The sequence below is a fragment of the Mytilus californianus genome, unplaced genomic scaffold (genome assembly GCF_021869535.1).
Source record: "Mytilus californianus isolate M0D057914Y unplaced genomic scaffold, xbMytCali1.0.p SCAF_5, whole genome shotgun sequence".
Lineage (NCBI taxonomy): Eukaryota > Metazoa > Mollusca > Bivalvia > Mytilida > Mytilidae > Mytilus > Mytilus californianus.
In genome coordinates, this window is record NW_026262701.1 from 38,947,514 (window position 1) to 38,965,768 (window position 18,255).

At 34.1% G+C, this 18,255-nt stretch overlaps 1 protein-coding gene across 3 annotated transcripts in view; it reads right to left on the reverse strand.

Moving 5' to 3' along the window:
- The window catches only part of LOC127701889 (leucine-rich repeat-containing protein 15-like), an 89,697-nt gene that overhangs the window by 64,322 nt on the left and 7,120 nt on the right, over window positions 1–18,255 (reverse strand). For 2 of the 3 annotated variants that reach the window (XM_052205864.1, XM_052205861.1), the window contains exon 3: window positions 13,562–17,592. The exons of the other annotated variant lie outside the window; for it this stretch is intronic. In XM_052205864.1, the coding sequence (XP_052061824.1) occupies window positions 14,974–17,592 (2,619 nt within the window). In that variant the 3' untranslated portion in view covers window positions 13,562–14,973. Of the gene's footprint in view, window positions 1–13,561; window positions 17,593–18,255 lie in introns of those variants that run through there. 3 annotated transcript variants of the gene reach the window in all.

Genomic DNA, 18,255 nt, shown 5'->3' on the forward strand with positions numbered 1-18,255 from the left:
ATGTATATGTATTAGCTTTGTTTACAGTGCCTTTAATGACAAGACATGTAATTTTTGAGTAATTTATATCATACCAATCAAGTTTAAAATTTATGACCCCTTCTGTAGGCCTGTGTATTACGAAATTTTCAAAGTGCAATACCATCATAACAGCTAAAGTACTGAATAAAAGAGACGTGATATGTTGTACATATACTAAAGGGAATGTCTTTCACAGCAGTAATATTTCATTGCATTTAATAGAATAAATTATGTGGATTTCGTGGCAACTGAAGATTTTTGCAGAGAATCCACAGCCTTTATTACAGAGAATTTCGTTTTAACATTTAAACTTGTGTATCCATGTTGTGTGAGCGTTTGCTGTTTACAAAAAGTCCCCAACAACCTTTACATAGACAATAACTGTTTAGTGTCTTTAAATATCAGCTGTATTTGTACAAGGCTAAGAAACACGTGCAATGCGAGCTTCAGCGAGCTATTACTCTTGTTTCTAGCCGAGTATAAATACAGCTGATATTTAAAGACACTAAACAGTTATTGTCTTTATCCTGCAATTAATTTTGTACATTTTTTTTCCATCCCAATCGTTGAATTTGTTTTTGAAAGAAATCGACATGACTTAAACGCGGACCGCAATGAGGACCCCCAAATTAAACTGTGACGTAAACAGTAATTTGACATAACCGTTCGCTCGCAACAGAAGCAGGATACCAGGAGACTATATATGTCTAGTATACGTATATTGCTTCGTGTTATCTGTACACCTGTATTAGTATAGTAGAAACGTCGATTGCAGGATAAAATCGAAAAAAAAACTGGTGCTGTCACTAAAGACGAGTGCACCCTAGAAGGTGTACTTGAATATGTCCATTTTTTGTGCTTGTTTTAACTAATATGTTTTTTTTTAAACTTGCAATAGTAAAATCGGCGGTTGTCTTTGCAAGAGACGGTTATGGTTTACCCAAAGAGTTCGACTTTTTATAAAACAATTACATTTAACAAATGATTAAATCTGGCACCTACGATTATTTTAATTTCTAGACTACATCTGCTTTTAAACGATCTCTAAGAACAAAGTGCTAATCGAAAACACGATTGATTGCTTTAACCTGCGGTAACGCGTTCCTTTTTTTCTGTTTCTTACATTCATCGTCGTTGATAAGCGAATTTTTTATCATATTTCTATTCAAGCAATAATATCAGATTTTTAAAACAAAAAAAACTTGCAAATAAACGCCGACACCTAAAAATTATAAATTAAAAACAGTTGTAGCCCCTAGTTTATGAAGCAAATTCTCGATCTACATTTTGTACACAGTGGGAGGTGCACATCAACACTTGGTAAAACATCTATTTCAGATGCACGATTTTCTCATAATTACAACGAATTTATTTTACTTGTGGTCCTCAGAGGCGGATTTCGGGAGGGGGAGGCACCCCTTTTGAGATAAAAATTTGGTTAATTATTTAGGGAATCAGTGAAGCATGACTAGAGGGGCCGTCTTCTTAGGAAGTCAGTGGGCCCCCTTTTTAAAAATTCACCAGAATGATAGCAACACCAGAGGTCGATTTGTATATCCGAAGACGGACGAGGATATAAAACAGCTTGTTACAGTACAAAAAGAAATACCAAAAAGCACCAAAAAACAAAACTGAGTGGGCTGTCAAACTCTTTGAAGATTGGCTGGAGGACAGAAATACAATTGCAAAAACGGATAGTAAAATTTCTGTTATTGAGAATAGTTTAGTTTCAATAAGTTATTCTCAACTCAACACAGTTCATGGATATTTCATAACTGAAGTGCGCAACAAATGAGGAAATGACTACTATCCAAGTACACTGTATGAATCGATAATTTGCATCCAGCGTTTTTTACGACAAAATGACCGTTCTATTATATTAGTATTTAAGACGAGAAAGATTTTAGTGCTTTGTTCTGGATTCTAGAATGAAAGAACTTAGTAGAAACGGAATTGGTTTAAATACAAAGAAGACAGATGTGATTAACCAGGAGTCTTACATGTGGAGTAATAAATTCTTGGAACCGATACGCCAAAAAACTCTTTGATAAATTACTGTACTGTATTGGATTATACTTTGCCTTTCGTGCCGGACAAGAGCATAGGAATCTACGTGTTAGTGGTAACACACAAATATCTGTTAGACAATCTCCTACTGATGGAAGAAAGTATTTAGAGTATACAAAAGATGTTTCTAAAACGAATTTCGGGGGCATAGAGCCTCGAAAAATTCAACCAAAGGTGGTGAGGGCATACCAGAATACTGACTGTACTGAAAGTTGCATTATAAATATGTAACAAAAGTACATGTCACTGAGGTAAATATTGATTACTGTATATAATATTGATACAAAATATCGAATATCTCGACAAACATTAAACGCCTATTTAGTCATAACATGTTTTCGTTTTTCTTTGTTGGTTTATCAGGTCCCCATTTTGGTTGACATGTAAGTAGTATTAAACTAATATAAAAAACAAGGAGATGTGGTATGATTGCCAATGAGACAACTATCCACCAAAGTTCAAAAGAAGTGGATGTAAGTAATTATAGGCAACCGTACGGCCTTCAAAAATGAGAACAAGAGTGCACACGCTGAAATGTCTCCCCTTCTTTACTAACCATTGATTTTATGTTGATAGTCCTAAATATAAAGCTTTACTACAAGTAACACATAAACTTAACATGATCCAAGAAAATGAGGTCAAGGTAAGATAAACCAAACGAGAAATACATGTACACCTTACAATCATTCAATAAACCAAACATAGTTGACCTATTGCTTATAGTTTCTAAGAAACAGTCTTTACCAAGAAAACTTAACATTGACCAACGAACCATGAAAATGAGGTCAAGGTCAAATGAACCATGTCAGACAGACATGCACAACTTACTATCAATGTATGCATTAAATATAGTTGACCTATTGCTTATAGTATCTAAAACTTAACATTGACCAATGAACCATGAAAATGAGGTCAAGGTCAGCTGGTACCTGCCAGACAGACATATACACCTCACAATCCTTCCATACAACAAACATAGTTGATCTATTGCTTATAGTTGAAGACAAACAGACCAAAACACAAAAACTTAACACTAAGAAATGAACCGTGAAAATGAGGTCAAGGTCAAATAAAATCTGCGAGACTGACATGTACATCATAAAATATTTCCATACACCAAATATAGCTGACCTATTGCATATAGTATTAGAAAAAAAGACCAAAACTCAAAAACTTAACTTTGACAACTGAACCATGAAAATGAGGTCATTGTCAGATGACACCTACCAGTTGGACATGTACACCTTACATTCATTCCATATACCAAATATAGTAGACCTACTGCTTATAGTATCTATATATGGACTTGACCACGAAAACTTAACCTTGTTCACTGATCCATGAAATGAGGTCGAGGTCAAATAAAAATTGTCCGACGGGCATGAAGACCTTGCAAGGTACGCACATACTAAATATAGTTATCCTATTACTCATAATAAGAAAGAAATTAACATTACAAAAAATTTTGACTTTTTTTTCAAGTAGTCAATGAACCATGAAAATGAGATCAAGGACAATGGACATATAACAGACGGAAACTTCGTAACATAAGGCATCTATATACAAAGTATGAAGCATCCAGGTCTTCTAGTTTCTAAAATATAAAGCTTTTAAGAAGTTTGCGAACGCCGCCGCCGCCGGATCACTATCCCTATGTCGAGCTTTCTGCGACAAAAGTCGCAGGCTCGACAAAAACCAATACTGTATAGTCGGCTATAAAAGGCCCCGTACAGTCTCATACCTATAATATTTAATGGTAATGACCAGTACATTTAATAGGTACGTTGCATTTCTGGTTATCACTGAAGAACCCCATCTTTTGCAAGATAGTAAATTAGTAAACAACTTTTTTGAAACACTTGAATTGTTTCATTTCTTGGTTGGATGCCTTTATGAAAAGCTTTGGGTTTATATTTCTCAATATTGACATATCACTACTTTGTTTATATGTAAAACAACAGCAATAAACACATGTCACTTTGACCACAGAATTTGACAAATATTCGATGCAAAATACATTTGTTAAGTTTTCCAGCAATAAGATCTAAAACCAATCTAGCATTATAAATGATATTTAACAAAACGATTCTTCTTTTTTTGTCTTTATGATTTCAAGTTACCGAATGGTCAGATTGCGGAGCATCCATACATGAAAGACGGGTTATACAGGTTTTATTTTATTAAATACATTTTCAAAATGATGTAAAATATTCCATATTTGTATTTCAATTCAGAACAAATGACAGAAAATGCCAGACATGTTACTTGAGACCTAGAAAAATGTGATGAATGGTACGACGATTGTCCAATAAGCGTTCACCAGCTACAAAAGACACTGTCTGAATTGCGCAAAGCTGCTGAAATCTCTGGCAACTTTACAAATCATTCCCTACGTGCGACGGCAGCGACTAGTTTATTCGTAAAAGGTGTAGATGAGCAGCTAATTGCAAAATAAAATTGGTCGTCGTTTATCGGCAGTGCGTGGGTACAAGAGGACATGCGAAGAGCATCTAAAATGGTAAATAGCGATGTTAACGCAAAAGTTGCTTGTACAGATCAAAACTCCTCACTTACAACGAGCATTGTCAACAAAATTGATGCTAAGGGAGACGACCCGAAACATGAGCATGGCCGTAAAATAAGTATTGTTTTAGAACATTTGGGAGGGGGCAGGAGGATTTTAAAAATAAATAAATCAGCCTTGATAATAACAAAAATGAATGGTTTGTTCTGTGGTAGTTTGAAAATAAATAATCTGACTTACAATGTATTGAAAATAACTTGGCAGGTCTTTTAAGCCATTTTATAAATGCTATCTGGAGTATGAGATGGCACCCAATACCAGATTCTTATAAAATTCGTCTTTTTCATATTTTTTTCGGGAAAAACTTCCCAAATCTTTTAATAATATAAATATTCATGTATTTGAAATGTTTGAAAATGGGTTTCATTTCACTTGAGGTATATTGTCTCGTGAACATTTTACCTCACTTTTATTACAGGGCCGTAACTACATTGAGGCAAATGCCTCATGTTGGAAATTTCAAAACAAAAGCTTGTCTTCATATCAAATTGTTTTCACGGCAAGTGTCTTGCAAGAAGCAAGTTCTGTTCAGCCTCTGACGTAGCCCCTGTTTTTTGAGATCCATGTTTCTCATTTATTTTTATTTTTCAGTGTTGATTGTCTATAATGTTTGTCGTTTTGTGTTTTATCTGTTCCCGGGTTTGTCTTTTGTTCATTGATTGCCCTTCTTTATGACTATTCTCTTAGTGTTGCATTCTATTTGTAATTTAGTAATTATGTTTTAAACTTGAGTTTTATTATATTTAAGGACCTTTTGTCTATTACAAACTACGTTAAATTGTATCCCAGTTAGGAACTACATCAAGTTGTAATTGAAATGTGTTATAAAAACTGACTTGACATAGTTATATCAATGATAATCAGCCCCCTCTTAACTTAATTTGAAAAAAAACATAATTGAAAGGCATAAAAGGTTTTTCTGCAAACTGAAACATTTTTTGCTTTGTCCTACATATTGGTCTTTTGATGTTGTCCCTAAAAACTAAAAGTCTTACACTGAATCTATATATTTTGCTTTGAGACCAGAATATTGTCAAAAAATTAAAACAGAACTTGCATTTCAGATTAAGAAAGGGTCTGGGAAACGCGCAATATGCATGATTTTGTGCCATTTTTTCTATAGCTTGTTGGGGCCTTCAGCGAACCCCAGACTCTTCGCTGATTTTTTTTCGCCTCCCTCCGCTCGGCGAAAATGTTTGACTACTTTTAAAAGAGGCTAGTTACAGCCCAGCTTTAATACCTTGTACATATGCAATATATGCAGTTTGCAATTCAGAAAATTAACTTCCAGAGGATGATGATTAATTCTGATTGACTTAATTTACTATGTTATTTATTAAAGAATTTAAAAATTGTATGTTTTCAAATATCATAAACATAATTGTGGAAATAGATAACCAGTCCCTTGTTTTCATGAAAATGAAAAATCATGCTTCAACAGTGCAGAAAATAAATAATCTGTCCTTTTGGTCCACAAAAATAAATAACCCATCCAAAACAAATCCTCCTGCCTCCCCCTCCCCAGAATATCAAATGGTCGTTCCCTAATTGCTGTCATTTGTTCATTCGTTGTAATTTTGTTTCAGACAGGAAAAACAAATTGTGTGAATTAGTGGATTATTTTCAGTCCTTAGACTGTCATTTACCTGTAAGAATCAATTATGCTACCTGTCAGCTGTCCAATATATTTTAAGAAAGAAGAGGGCTATTCTGGAAAATATTGGAAAGTTAAATGTATCATAATTGTTTCTTACAGGTAAATGATAGTCCTATCACTGAAATAAAGAACGGGTATAACACAAGAATGACGTCACAACAATGTTTTAACTATTATTTTATGTAAATATATTTTCATAGTTGTATATCTGTACTAAAGCACTGTGAATATGTTAAAGTTCTTCTAAAATAGGAGCACCATCCAAAGCCAAAAAAGAGATCAGAAATAAAGATATAATTCATTCAAAATTGAAATATACAATGCATTTGTGGGACCAGAAATTTTGTCGTCCAAATTGGAAGGAACCCGTTCAAATCAGTGGTGTAAACATTTGTTGCATTAATTTTGCACGCCTAAACATTTATCGCGTTACGGACTGATAGCCATTTCATTAGGAGTAATGGATCACACATTATTTTTCCAGTATCTTTCAGATGAAATGCCAAATGATGTTAAAACTGTAATGCAACGATGGTGAAACACTAGAAGAAACGATATTCAATGCTGAGCATACCTATGAGATACATTTGTAACTGCATGAGGTACATACTATATTAATCATGATAACACAAGAACAACTCAGTATTAGTAAATGCATAACATTACTATGAAAAGCTGTGTGAGTTTGCAAATGTAAAATTTTGCAGGTAACAGTAACTGAGGGTAAAAATAACTAGAGGCTCTCAAGATGTTCCATGATCGTACTTTACTAATCATAATTGCTGTCTATCTATAATAATATTCAAGATAATAACAAAAAACTGCAAAATGTCCTTGAAATTACCAATTCAGGGGCAGCAACCCAACAACGGGTTGTCTGATTCGTCTGAAAATTTCAGGGCGGACAGATCTCAACCTAATACATATTTTTACTCCATGTCAGATTTGCTCTTATACTTTAGTTTCAGAGATATAAGCCAAAAATTGCATTTTATCCCTATGTTCTATTTTTAGCCATGTCGGCCATGTTGATTCGCAAGCGGGGTCATCGGACATATTTTTTAAACTAGATACTCTATTGATGATTATGGCCAAGTTTGGTTAAATTTGTCTCAGTAGTTTCAGAGGAGAAGATTTTTGTAAAAGATCACAAAAATTTACAAAAAATTGTTAAAAACTGACTATAAAGGGCAATAACTCCTTAAGGGATCAATTGACAATTTTAGTCATGTTGACTTATCTGTAGATCTTACTTTGCTGAACATTATTGCTGTTCATAGTTTATTTCTATCTATAATAATATTCAAGATAATAACCAAAAACTGCAAAATGTCCTTAAAATTACCAATTCAGGGGCAGCAACCCAACAACGGGTTGTCTGATTCGTCGGAAAATTTCAGGGCGGACAGATCTCAACCTGATAAACATTTTTATTCCATGTCAGATTTGCTTTAAATCTTTAGTTTCAGAGATATAAGTCAAAAACTGCATTTTACCCCTATGTTCTATTTTTAGCCATGTCGGCCATGTTGATTAGCAAGCGGGGTCATCGAACATATTTTTTAAACTAGATACCCTAATAATGATTGTGGCAAAGTTTGGTTAAATTTGTCCCAGTTGTTTCGGAGGAGAAGATTTTTGTTAAAGTTAGCGACAGACGGACGACGACGGACGATGGACGACAAGTGATGAGAAAAGCTCATTTGGCCTTTTGGGCCAGGTGAGCTAAGAATGACTTTATTGTTACCTGCAATGTCCGTATGAAATTACGTCCCTGTCCGGAAACACATTTTGGATTAGTCTCGAAAGTAACATTAATTATTTCTTTGTTACCTTTTGCGGATAATCGTAGACATTACCAAATAAAAATCCCCTGAAGCACCTGTTACATTCAAAAGAACACAAAGACCTATAAAATTGCATAGATTTTGAAGGAATGACTTCCTGTTTTTGTAACGGCGTTTTTTTTTAAATTCTAATAATGACAAATAAGCATATTTCTGTTCAATTTATGATGATCATCTTACATGTATAATTCAAAGTATGGTATTTCAGAAACTATATCAAAAGACAAATTTTGCTGTTTTAAAATGAATTTTTGTTTTTCAAATTGTTTCAGTGTATTTTCCTTGTCAGCGTTTCCAGATTTGCTTATTGAATAATTGTTTCTGATCTAAATTATCGTGTCTCAGATATCACTGTGCTTGAATTTCTTGTCACGATATCCTTGACATAAGCCTGTAATTCATTGGTTGTCGTTTGTTGTTGTAACAATATAATATAAATATTTCGATTCTTGTCTTGTACTTAAATCATACCGTTAGTTTTTCTCGTTTGAATTGTTTTACATTTGTCAGATCGGGGTCTTTTATGATAGCTTGCTACACCGCGTTTTTCTCATTGTTAAAGGCCGCAAGGTGACATACATAATAGATGCTTACTTCTACGTCATTTGGTCTCTGTTGGAAAGTTGTCCCGTTAGCAATCCTATCATATCGTTTTATTTTTGTATTGATGGATGGCCGCTTAAGTTGTTTACATCCTACTCTTTTGGTCACTAGTAACTTGTAGCTAACTCATTGACAATCATATCACATTCCCTCATTTCTATATGGCTTGCTACTTCAGATTTTCGGGTTTATTGATGTGAGATTGTATAACCAACACCCGGTTAACCCAATATTTTAATACCAATGTATTTACATTATTCGTAACTACCAAATTTAATAATAAATTTTAAACTTTTAAGATAAAAATTATAAACGTAGAAGTGATACATTATGAAAAAGCTTTTCAGCACATCGAAAAAATCAAAGTGCTGGATAGCACCTGTGGAAAGTTTGCAACGGTAGATGTGTAATATTTCAAATAGGTTGTTAATGTGTAGATTGGGTGTTTAACTTTTTTTCCGACTATAAAAAAAAAATACTAATACAAGAAATAATTGTAACTTGATGCTGTTACGAAGTCTCCTAAACAAAGCTCCCATATTTATTCATTCCCAGGAAGGGGGTGGGAGGGACCCAAGGGGATTCACCTTTTATTTCATTTGATTTGTTTTATTGTCCCATACAAGAATATATATGGTTTCGGGGTGGGGATCTTGACCGTTTAAAAGTTTTCAAAAAGAATGGGGTGGGGATGACACCCAGGGACTCCCCCTATATTTCATTTGATTTGTTTTATTGTCCCATACAAGAATATATATGGTTAAGGGGTGGGGATCTCGACCGTTTACAAGTTTTCAAAAAGAAGGGGGTGGGGTGACCCCTGTGGACTTCCTCTATATTCCATTTGATTTATTTTATTGTCCCATACAAGATTATATATTGTATATGGGTGGGGATCTCGACCGTTTACAAGTTCTTAAACAGGAAGGGGGTGGGAGTTTCATTTGATTTGTTTTATTGTCCCGTACAAGAATATATATGGTTTCGGGGTGGGGATCTTGACCGTTTACAAGTTCTCAAAACAGGATGGGGTGGGGGCGGCATCCAAGGACACCCCCTTTATTTCATTTGACTTGTTTTATTGTCCCATACAAGAATATATATGGTTTAGGGGTGGGGATCTCAACCGTTTACACGTTCTCAAACATGAGGGGGTGGGGCTGATCCAGAGGGATTCCCGCTACAATGTAGTAGTAAGCGTCGAAAAATGTTCATTCATGAAATATTTTAAACACGGTATTTATTTTCTCTTCAACCGGAGGACGGGAGGAAACCCCTGAAACTAGGATTATAGTACTCCCGTTGATATTGATCTCACGTATGTCTGGGGAATACCGATAAAAGCATAACGTAGAAACTGCTGTCTCGTGTAGATGTGTATTGATTTTACTTTCCGCGCAGCGCAGATCCGCGAAGTAGTGTTTGTGATAGCCATTTTCAAAATGAAGTTGAATTATTTGAATTATCGATGAACATTCAGTACATTTTAATTCAAACTGTAGGCTAATCAAAATAGAAGTAACTCAAAATTTCAAAAGCATCTTCCTAGAATTAGTTGTCAAACACCAGTATTACATTATCTAGGAGTAGAACACACATTCTAAAGTAAGATAGTCTGTCACTTCCGGTTTGAGGCCGATGCATTAGGAAAGTTTTTGCTATAGCAAGCTATAGCAAACTTTCCAAAAATTAACGATCGTGACTGTACGAAACGAGCAAGTTTCGTATATAGGGATATTCAACTGACCAGAAGAATTTTAGAATTAACCTAGCTAAAACATTATAGCAAACTGGTTTGTTAGGAGGACAAAGCCATTTGAATTGACCTTTTTGTACTGTAATATTATGATTTGTCAATGGCAACATGAAGGAGCCTATTGTTTACTTGAAGTACTCTCAAACACAATTGATTTAATCAGAAAACAATCGTGTGACCTTGTATACTATTAATTTAAAACTGAATAATTGTGATTTAAAAGAATGATTTGACTTAGACATAAGGGAAAACGCCGATTGTTTTCTAAAGTACCGTCTCAAAAACAGGAAGGAACATTTCAACAATTGTAATTATCATCAATCAGTGCAATATAATTCACTTGTCATGAAATAATATTGAACCATAATAATTATGCAAATATCATACAATATGATAGACAAAAACAAGAGGCTCACAAGAACCTACATCGCTCACCTGGTAAACATATTTCATTTTGATATATCATATATATATTTACTTTTATGTTTTCTTATTTTATTTGTAAATATATCTGTAGATCTTTTTTTAATCCTAATTCAAATATTCAACATTTATATACAATAAATATATTACATAATACACAAGAATATTCACTAAACAATGGTTAAAAGTAATATAATGACATATATCATCAACACAATAATCAAAAATCGAATGCAATGACACCTTCAGTCTCTTGCACAACAATATTGTACTTTAAAAACTGTTTCTCAAAAAACATTTCTCATGCATTTTACACCACACAAATATTCAATCAATAACAATCGTCACGTAAGGGCAATAAATCCAATACGGATTCTGACAATTTTTATTGATTTTTTTTTATTCAAAAGTTTCTTCTTTTCTTTTGATAAAAAATGCAGAAAATGGCGAAAATCATTATTCACGGGAAATAACTCATATAAGGTGTCGGTTGACAATATCGGCCATGTTGACTTATTTGTAGGTCTTATTGTGGTAATGTTTGTTTGCTATTCACTGTTTCTCCCTTTCAATTTTAGTTTTTAACAAAACACAAACATGGGTGAAAATCATATTTCAATGGCAATAACTCCTCTTAGGTGTCTAGTGACGATTTCAACTACTTGACGTATTCGTTGTTCTTATATAATAATTGCTGAATATATTTGCTGTTACATGTAGTGTATTGTTGCTATCTCTCTATCATAGTTCATGCAAGAATTCATAAAATGGGTAAACATTATCTTTCAAGGGCAATAACTCCTATAAGAAGTCAACTGACGACTTCGGTGAATTGACTTATTTGTAGATCCTATATTACTGAACGTTATTGCTATTAACTATTGCCAGTTTCTATCTATCAACTATTGTTTTCGCAAAAAAATGCAAAAAAGATAAAATCATCATTCAAAGGCAACTACTCCTATAAGGGATCAATTTAAGATTTCTGTCATGTTTGACTGATTTGTAGATCTAATTGTTCTGGTCCTTTTACTGTTTTCAGGATGTAACCAGCCCATGGTTCCAGAGGAGAAGATTTTTAAAAGACGAAGGACGGACGGCAATATATTTCTGTACAGGACTTTTACATGTACCATGTGGAGCAGATCCTGGTTCCGCCCCCCCCCCCCCCCCCCCCCCCCCCCCCCTCAGCACATGAGATCAATGCTGGTTTTTGGTGGGGTTCGTGTTGCTCAGTCTTTAGTTTTCTATGTTGTGTTTTGCATACTGTTATTCGTCTTTTGATGGTTTTTTTGCCATGGCATTGTAAGTTTATTTTCGGCATATGAGTTTGAATATCTCTTTGGTATCTTTCCCCTCACTTACCTTTTAATTTTAAAAAAGTTTCTCTTACACTTCAATATCCATGAAATAAATATATATTCAGCTCTATAAATTGCTGTTGAAGAAATTATAAATAGAATAACTATTTTGCGGATTATGATATTTGACATAGGCCATTTGTAACTAAATTGGGGTAAATTTGTTTTTAAATGGCGATGCATAGAATCGCAGATGTTTGTTTGTTCTGGTTTGGAATTTAAATTCTGGTTTCTTTTGAGAAAAATGTTCAACACCAATTGCAATCAAATCTATCAAAATGCAGTTATGCGCTATTTACAAAATATTGTTTTAAAAGTTAGAAACAAATGGGCGCGGTATATGAGACTGCCTATTCCACCAACAGGTCCAGAGTCCTGATTAGCAGGATTTACATCATCCCACTTCTCTATCATTATTATCATTCAAACCAATGCTTTGGCAGTTTTAGGAGGCGCACACTCACCGCGCCACTGGACTGGTATTACACTGTAACTTTCACTGACGCTAAGAGTTTGTTGTAACATGAATGGCATTTTTTCTGTTGATCTTCGAGTGAGTTACCTTCTTTAATTCTTAAAGGAGTGCATTAACGGAATGGTTTATCAGTTTAGTTATTGCACTATCAAATCCGCCGTTGACCGATTGTCATAGGATTGGGAGGAGTTTAGACCAGTGCTCTAACTTCCATCTTTGATAGTTGTTGTTGCATGTCTGGCTACGTACTTGATGCATTTAATATATTAATTCGGAAAAAGCGTGCTATATATTATTCTTATATAGGAACTGTTTTTCTTTTTACCCTCAAAGTACACAATGAAGCCTTTGTGTATTGAACTGTTATGAAGATTCAAAGTAGTCTTTATGCATGAAAGTGAACAATGCTTGTGAAAGAAATGTCCTACTTCATAACAAAATAATATGTTAATTATCTATTCATCCAACTTTTATAATTTTATCAAATAAAGTCTTGTCTTAAACTGGTCACAATTTAATACAAATGACATTCATATTCCTCTAAAAAAAGTCAAATGAGCAATAAATAAGGCCATTAATTTTCTCGTTTGAATTGTGTTACGTTTATCATTTCGGGGCATTTTATAGCTGACTATGTGGTAAGGGCTTGGCTCATTGTTGAAGGCCGTACGGTGACCTATAGTTGTTAACTTGGTGTCAGTTGGTCTCTTGTGGAGAGTTGTCTCATTGGCAATCATACCACTTCTATTTATTTTCATAATAATATGTTTCGTTATTTCAAAGTTTATTAAATCAAAACAAATCAAAACAAATACATGTACATGTAGCATACAATTGTAAAAGTGATCTTTAAACTATTTATACTTACACTATTCCAAAGTCATTACATTGCCATGAAAAAAGTAAAATAACAAAAATACCGAACTCCAAAGGAAATTCAAAACGGAAAGTCCTTCATAAAATGGCAAAATCCAAAGTTCAAACACATGAAACGAATGGAAAACAACTGTCATACTCCTGACTTGGTACAGACATTTCCGTATGTAGAAAATATTGGATTAAACCTGGTTTTATAGCTAGCTAAACCTCTCACTTGTATGACTGTCGCATAGAATTCTTTTTATATTGACAACAATGTGTGAGCAAAACCCTTGATCTTATCAATGCATAAACGATAGTTGCATAAATGCATTTTATATATCTGCAGGTTTTACATCATAACTATGGTAACAACAAAAAACAAAAAAACAAAAACGAAAACACAAAAAAAATAATAAAATTGAGAACTCTGTCAAGTGTAAACGAGTTAGTATACTATGAGACTACATGTATATCGCAAGAACTACTAGTGAAATTAATAAACAAATATTATGCCCCAAAAGAAGTGCACAAAATAGGCAGTATTCAGCTGTAAAATGTTTACAAATATATTACAAGAAGAAATTATAAACACTGTAATATCACATGGATACATTTACTGACAAGTTTAATAATTCTGACAAAGTGAATATATAATAGAGCGATGTTCTCACTGATGTTGAAACACAAAACTGAGTGACTTAAAACAAATCTACTACTCGTATCATTAAGTTGATAGTCGTCTATCAAGTTTAAAATTGTCGAAATCTAGTACAATGGTTTTGTGACGCGAAAACAAATGTTATTTTAAAGTAAGAAGCGGTTCGGAAATTTTACTTCTGTCTACTTTATGTCCGAAACCTATATCTATATAAATTCAATACCAAGCAAAAAATTACATTTGATCAACGACAAAAATATTAATAAAAAAGAACCCACTGTGGATGAGAAGGTGCGTGTTTTACAATAGAAGCAATCGACATGGTATGTTAGCAAAATACGTTCATTTGCAGAAAGAAAGAAAAAATCATGTCAAAGAATATTTAAAATATCGTCAGTAACAGCCAATGATTCTGATTCTCATCGTGTATGATAAATATAGAAAGATACTGACAGTATCTCAATACGCCTTCGTGATTAAGCAAAACACTGAGCATGAGTCCATTATGTGTACACAAGATATTCAGTTGTATAATCATTCGCATAAATTATGAAACAATTAAACTCTACACTAGCTTTTCACAACTAAGATCTAATTTTGAAAAGAATATTCTTAATATTAAACAGCAGTATTCCAGAGTTTCATAATGTATGAAAAAGATCATATAACATTCTCCATTCGTCTTTTCCTTCTTAAGCCATCCGCTAATTGTTCTTTAAAGGTCATTTTAGCCTCCGCTGAATCTTCCCACGTGAGGAAGTCGTGCCTTTCCATCTTACGCAGCAATAACCTCGGAACATGTCTGGCGGTGAGTCCATCAACATTGACAATCAGAATATCAGAAATTTTGCCCTTTTCCAATAAATCGATCGCTGTAATGATTTCAAACTTGTATCGCTCTTTCGCCATGTATTCTTTTGTAAGTATAATGAGTACAGTTCGACTAGCTTCCATGTTCTCTATGATGTTATATACTTCAGCTTTTCCTGGCTCGGCGTCTCGGTCCTCGAAATACAGTTTGAATTCACCACCGAATTTTTCAGTGTCCAGATCTCCGCTGTCTATCCCAGGAAAGATATTTTTCAAAACCCATTGATAATTGTCGCTGGCACTAGAAATGTATGCATCGTATTTATTAACATCGCCATTAAGTCTCTGATAACCGCCAGTTCCGGTTCCACCAGACCTTTTCAATGATCGACGAATTCTATACCATCGGAGCTTGATGTACCAACGTCTTTTGTACACGATAGCAATTACTATAACAAAAACTAGGAAACCGCCTACTGCTGCAAATATAATTTCTCTTCTTGTAAACCAGACACAATTTATTTTATGTCTGTCAAAAGAAAGAAGCTTCTTTCCATGCCATTCTGGGGGCGAATTGCAGAGATATGTTTCGTTGTGCAAAATTGCTATTTTTGTTGTATTTATCCAATCACGGAACCATCGCAAGTCGCACGTGCAAGCAAAAGGGTTCTGACGTAGATCAAGAGTTTTCATTTTCTTAAAGTCTCCAACAGATGACGAATTGACCAGTGCAATCATATTTTGACCAAGATCAAGATTTTCTAGTTTGAAAGTTCTTTTATATAAGTTGTCTCCCCATGATGATATTTTGTTCGATCTCATTGTAAGGTTTTGTAGATTTATCAGATCTTTGAAAAGTGGACCCGGAAGCTGCGTCAATTGATTGTTGGTCAAGTTCAATACGATAAGTTTGTCCATTCCAGCAAACAGATTACCATTGACGTCTCTAGCAATCAAGTCACCAAGTTGATTATTTTCAAGGTGTAAATACCTAAGCGATGTAAGGACTTTAAAAAGTCCCATAGAACAGGATGAAAATGCATTGTCAGCCATGTTCAGATACAGCAGAGATGCCATTGATGCAAAGAGACTGTCACCGTTCGGAATTTGGTTTATATTATTTTTATTTAGTTCGAGTGAATCTAAAACAACGAAAGATTCGAAGAGTCTTCCTGGTAAGGTATGGATCTTATTATTTACCAGGTGTATCTTTTTTAAGCTAGTAAGGCCAAAGAATGCTTTCTGTTCAAGTTGGTGAATTTTGTTCCCTCCTAAGTATAGTAACTGTAGTTTTGACAACTTCATAAAGGTATTGTCTTTCAACGCCGAGATTTGGTTGCCATTTAAATATAACTTTTGTAATGATGGCGGAAGATTGTTAGGTACCTGGGATAGCTGATTGTCGTTTAGGAATAACCCTGTTAAGGCATCCAGCCCTTCAAAAGCACTGTCATCTATTTTGAAAATGTTCGCAGCTCTGAGATCTAAGCTAATCAACTTCTTTAAATTTGCGAACCCCTTTTGGGGTATACTGCTCATTTTGTTATTTTTCATACTGAGTGTCGTTATTGGTGTATTCTGAAGTAACTGAAAGGTGGATGAGGGTAATACTCCACCAAGAGTTATATTATCTATATTCAATGAAACCAGACTCGATCCTACAAGACCATGGAATGCCATCTCTAAATCTGAACTTGTCAAAGGATTATAGCCTAATTTAAGGGATGTTATATTCTTCAGCCACTTAAAAGCACCGGTAGATATTTCATCAATTTTACTCCTTGATACTTCCAGTTTCCGTACATCTGAATTTTGCAAATTTTTAAAGGTCAAATCATCAAGTTTCCTGATTGCGTTGTTACTCAAGCCAATGTCGTTAATTTTCTTCAGATCCTTAAACTCATCCGGAAACTTGGGATTAGAAATTTGGTTCGCCTGTATGTAAAGACTTTTAAGACTTTTTAATTTCCCAAGTCTTGGAATTTCGGACAAATAATTACTGTCCAAGTTTATTAACTGAACTGATGGAGTGTCTTCAAAGGCATCTGGTTCTATTTTTTGAATGTCATTGTTGCTTAGAAAGACCTGGGTTAATGAAGACATATTTAAAAAAGTTCTGCTTTCTATCACAGATATCTTATTGTTCCTAAGATACAACTTAGAAAGCTTAGGAACAATGATCCCATCAAATGCGTTAGCTTGCAATCCTGCGATTTTGTTATTGTCCAGCCAGACATATCGAAGGTTTGGTAAGACGACATTTGCAGACAAATTAACGTGTATTATATTGTTGTGTGTCATATATAGCTTCTCAACTGACTTCGGAAGCCTGTCTGGAACGTTTAAAAGTTTATGTCCTGCGCAATTCACCGATGTCAATTGTTTGTTACAGAAACATTTCTTCGGACAAATGTCTTTAGCCATGACGCTAGTGACCAACACAAGGACAAATACTTGGAAAAGGAACATCTGAATATAAAAAAATTACAAACATTTACAAATATTGTAAAATGTAGAATTAGGAAAAAGTACTGAGAAAATCTGAAAAAAATTAAATATCAGAATAATCATGATATTAAGGGTATAAATTATATTTTCGATTTTACTCTGAGAGCAGACGATATATATATTTTCATTCGGCAAAAAGAGGTCAATCACAGGATTGATCAAAGTACAGATTTTTTTGTTTGGTTAAAATATCCTTTCCTTGTATCCATGGCTGCGTTTGTTCCAGAAGTTAACAATTTACAACATGAGGGAATTACCGTTTGATATAAAGGCGGGGCAGGATGATTTTTTTGCGCACGGAACATATATTCATTTGCATTGCCACATGTTGCTAGCCACTGAGGCTTATCTATTTTCTAAGTTGTGCGTACTTAATTACATGTATAACCTGTATTTTGTTTAGGTAGAATTATCATTTTCATCCTGTCTAGAATATCGTTTTATCTTAAAATCTTACCAGGCCAGGATGATCATTTCAACCCCCCCCCCTTTTCTCCCCTCATTCCGAAAATACGAAATGGTCGTCTTCTTATGTGAAAATGAGAGTTCAATTTGAAATTTAATGGGTAAGCCAAAATTTGTAATTTTTCTAATCGGTTTCCGCTCAAATTAAATATTTAACTA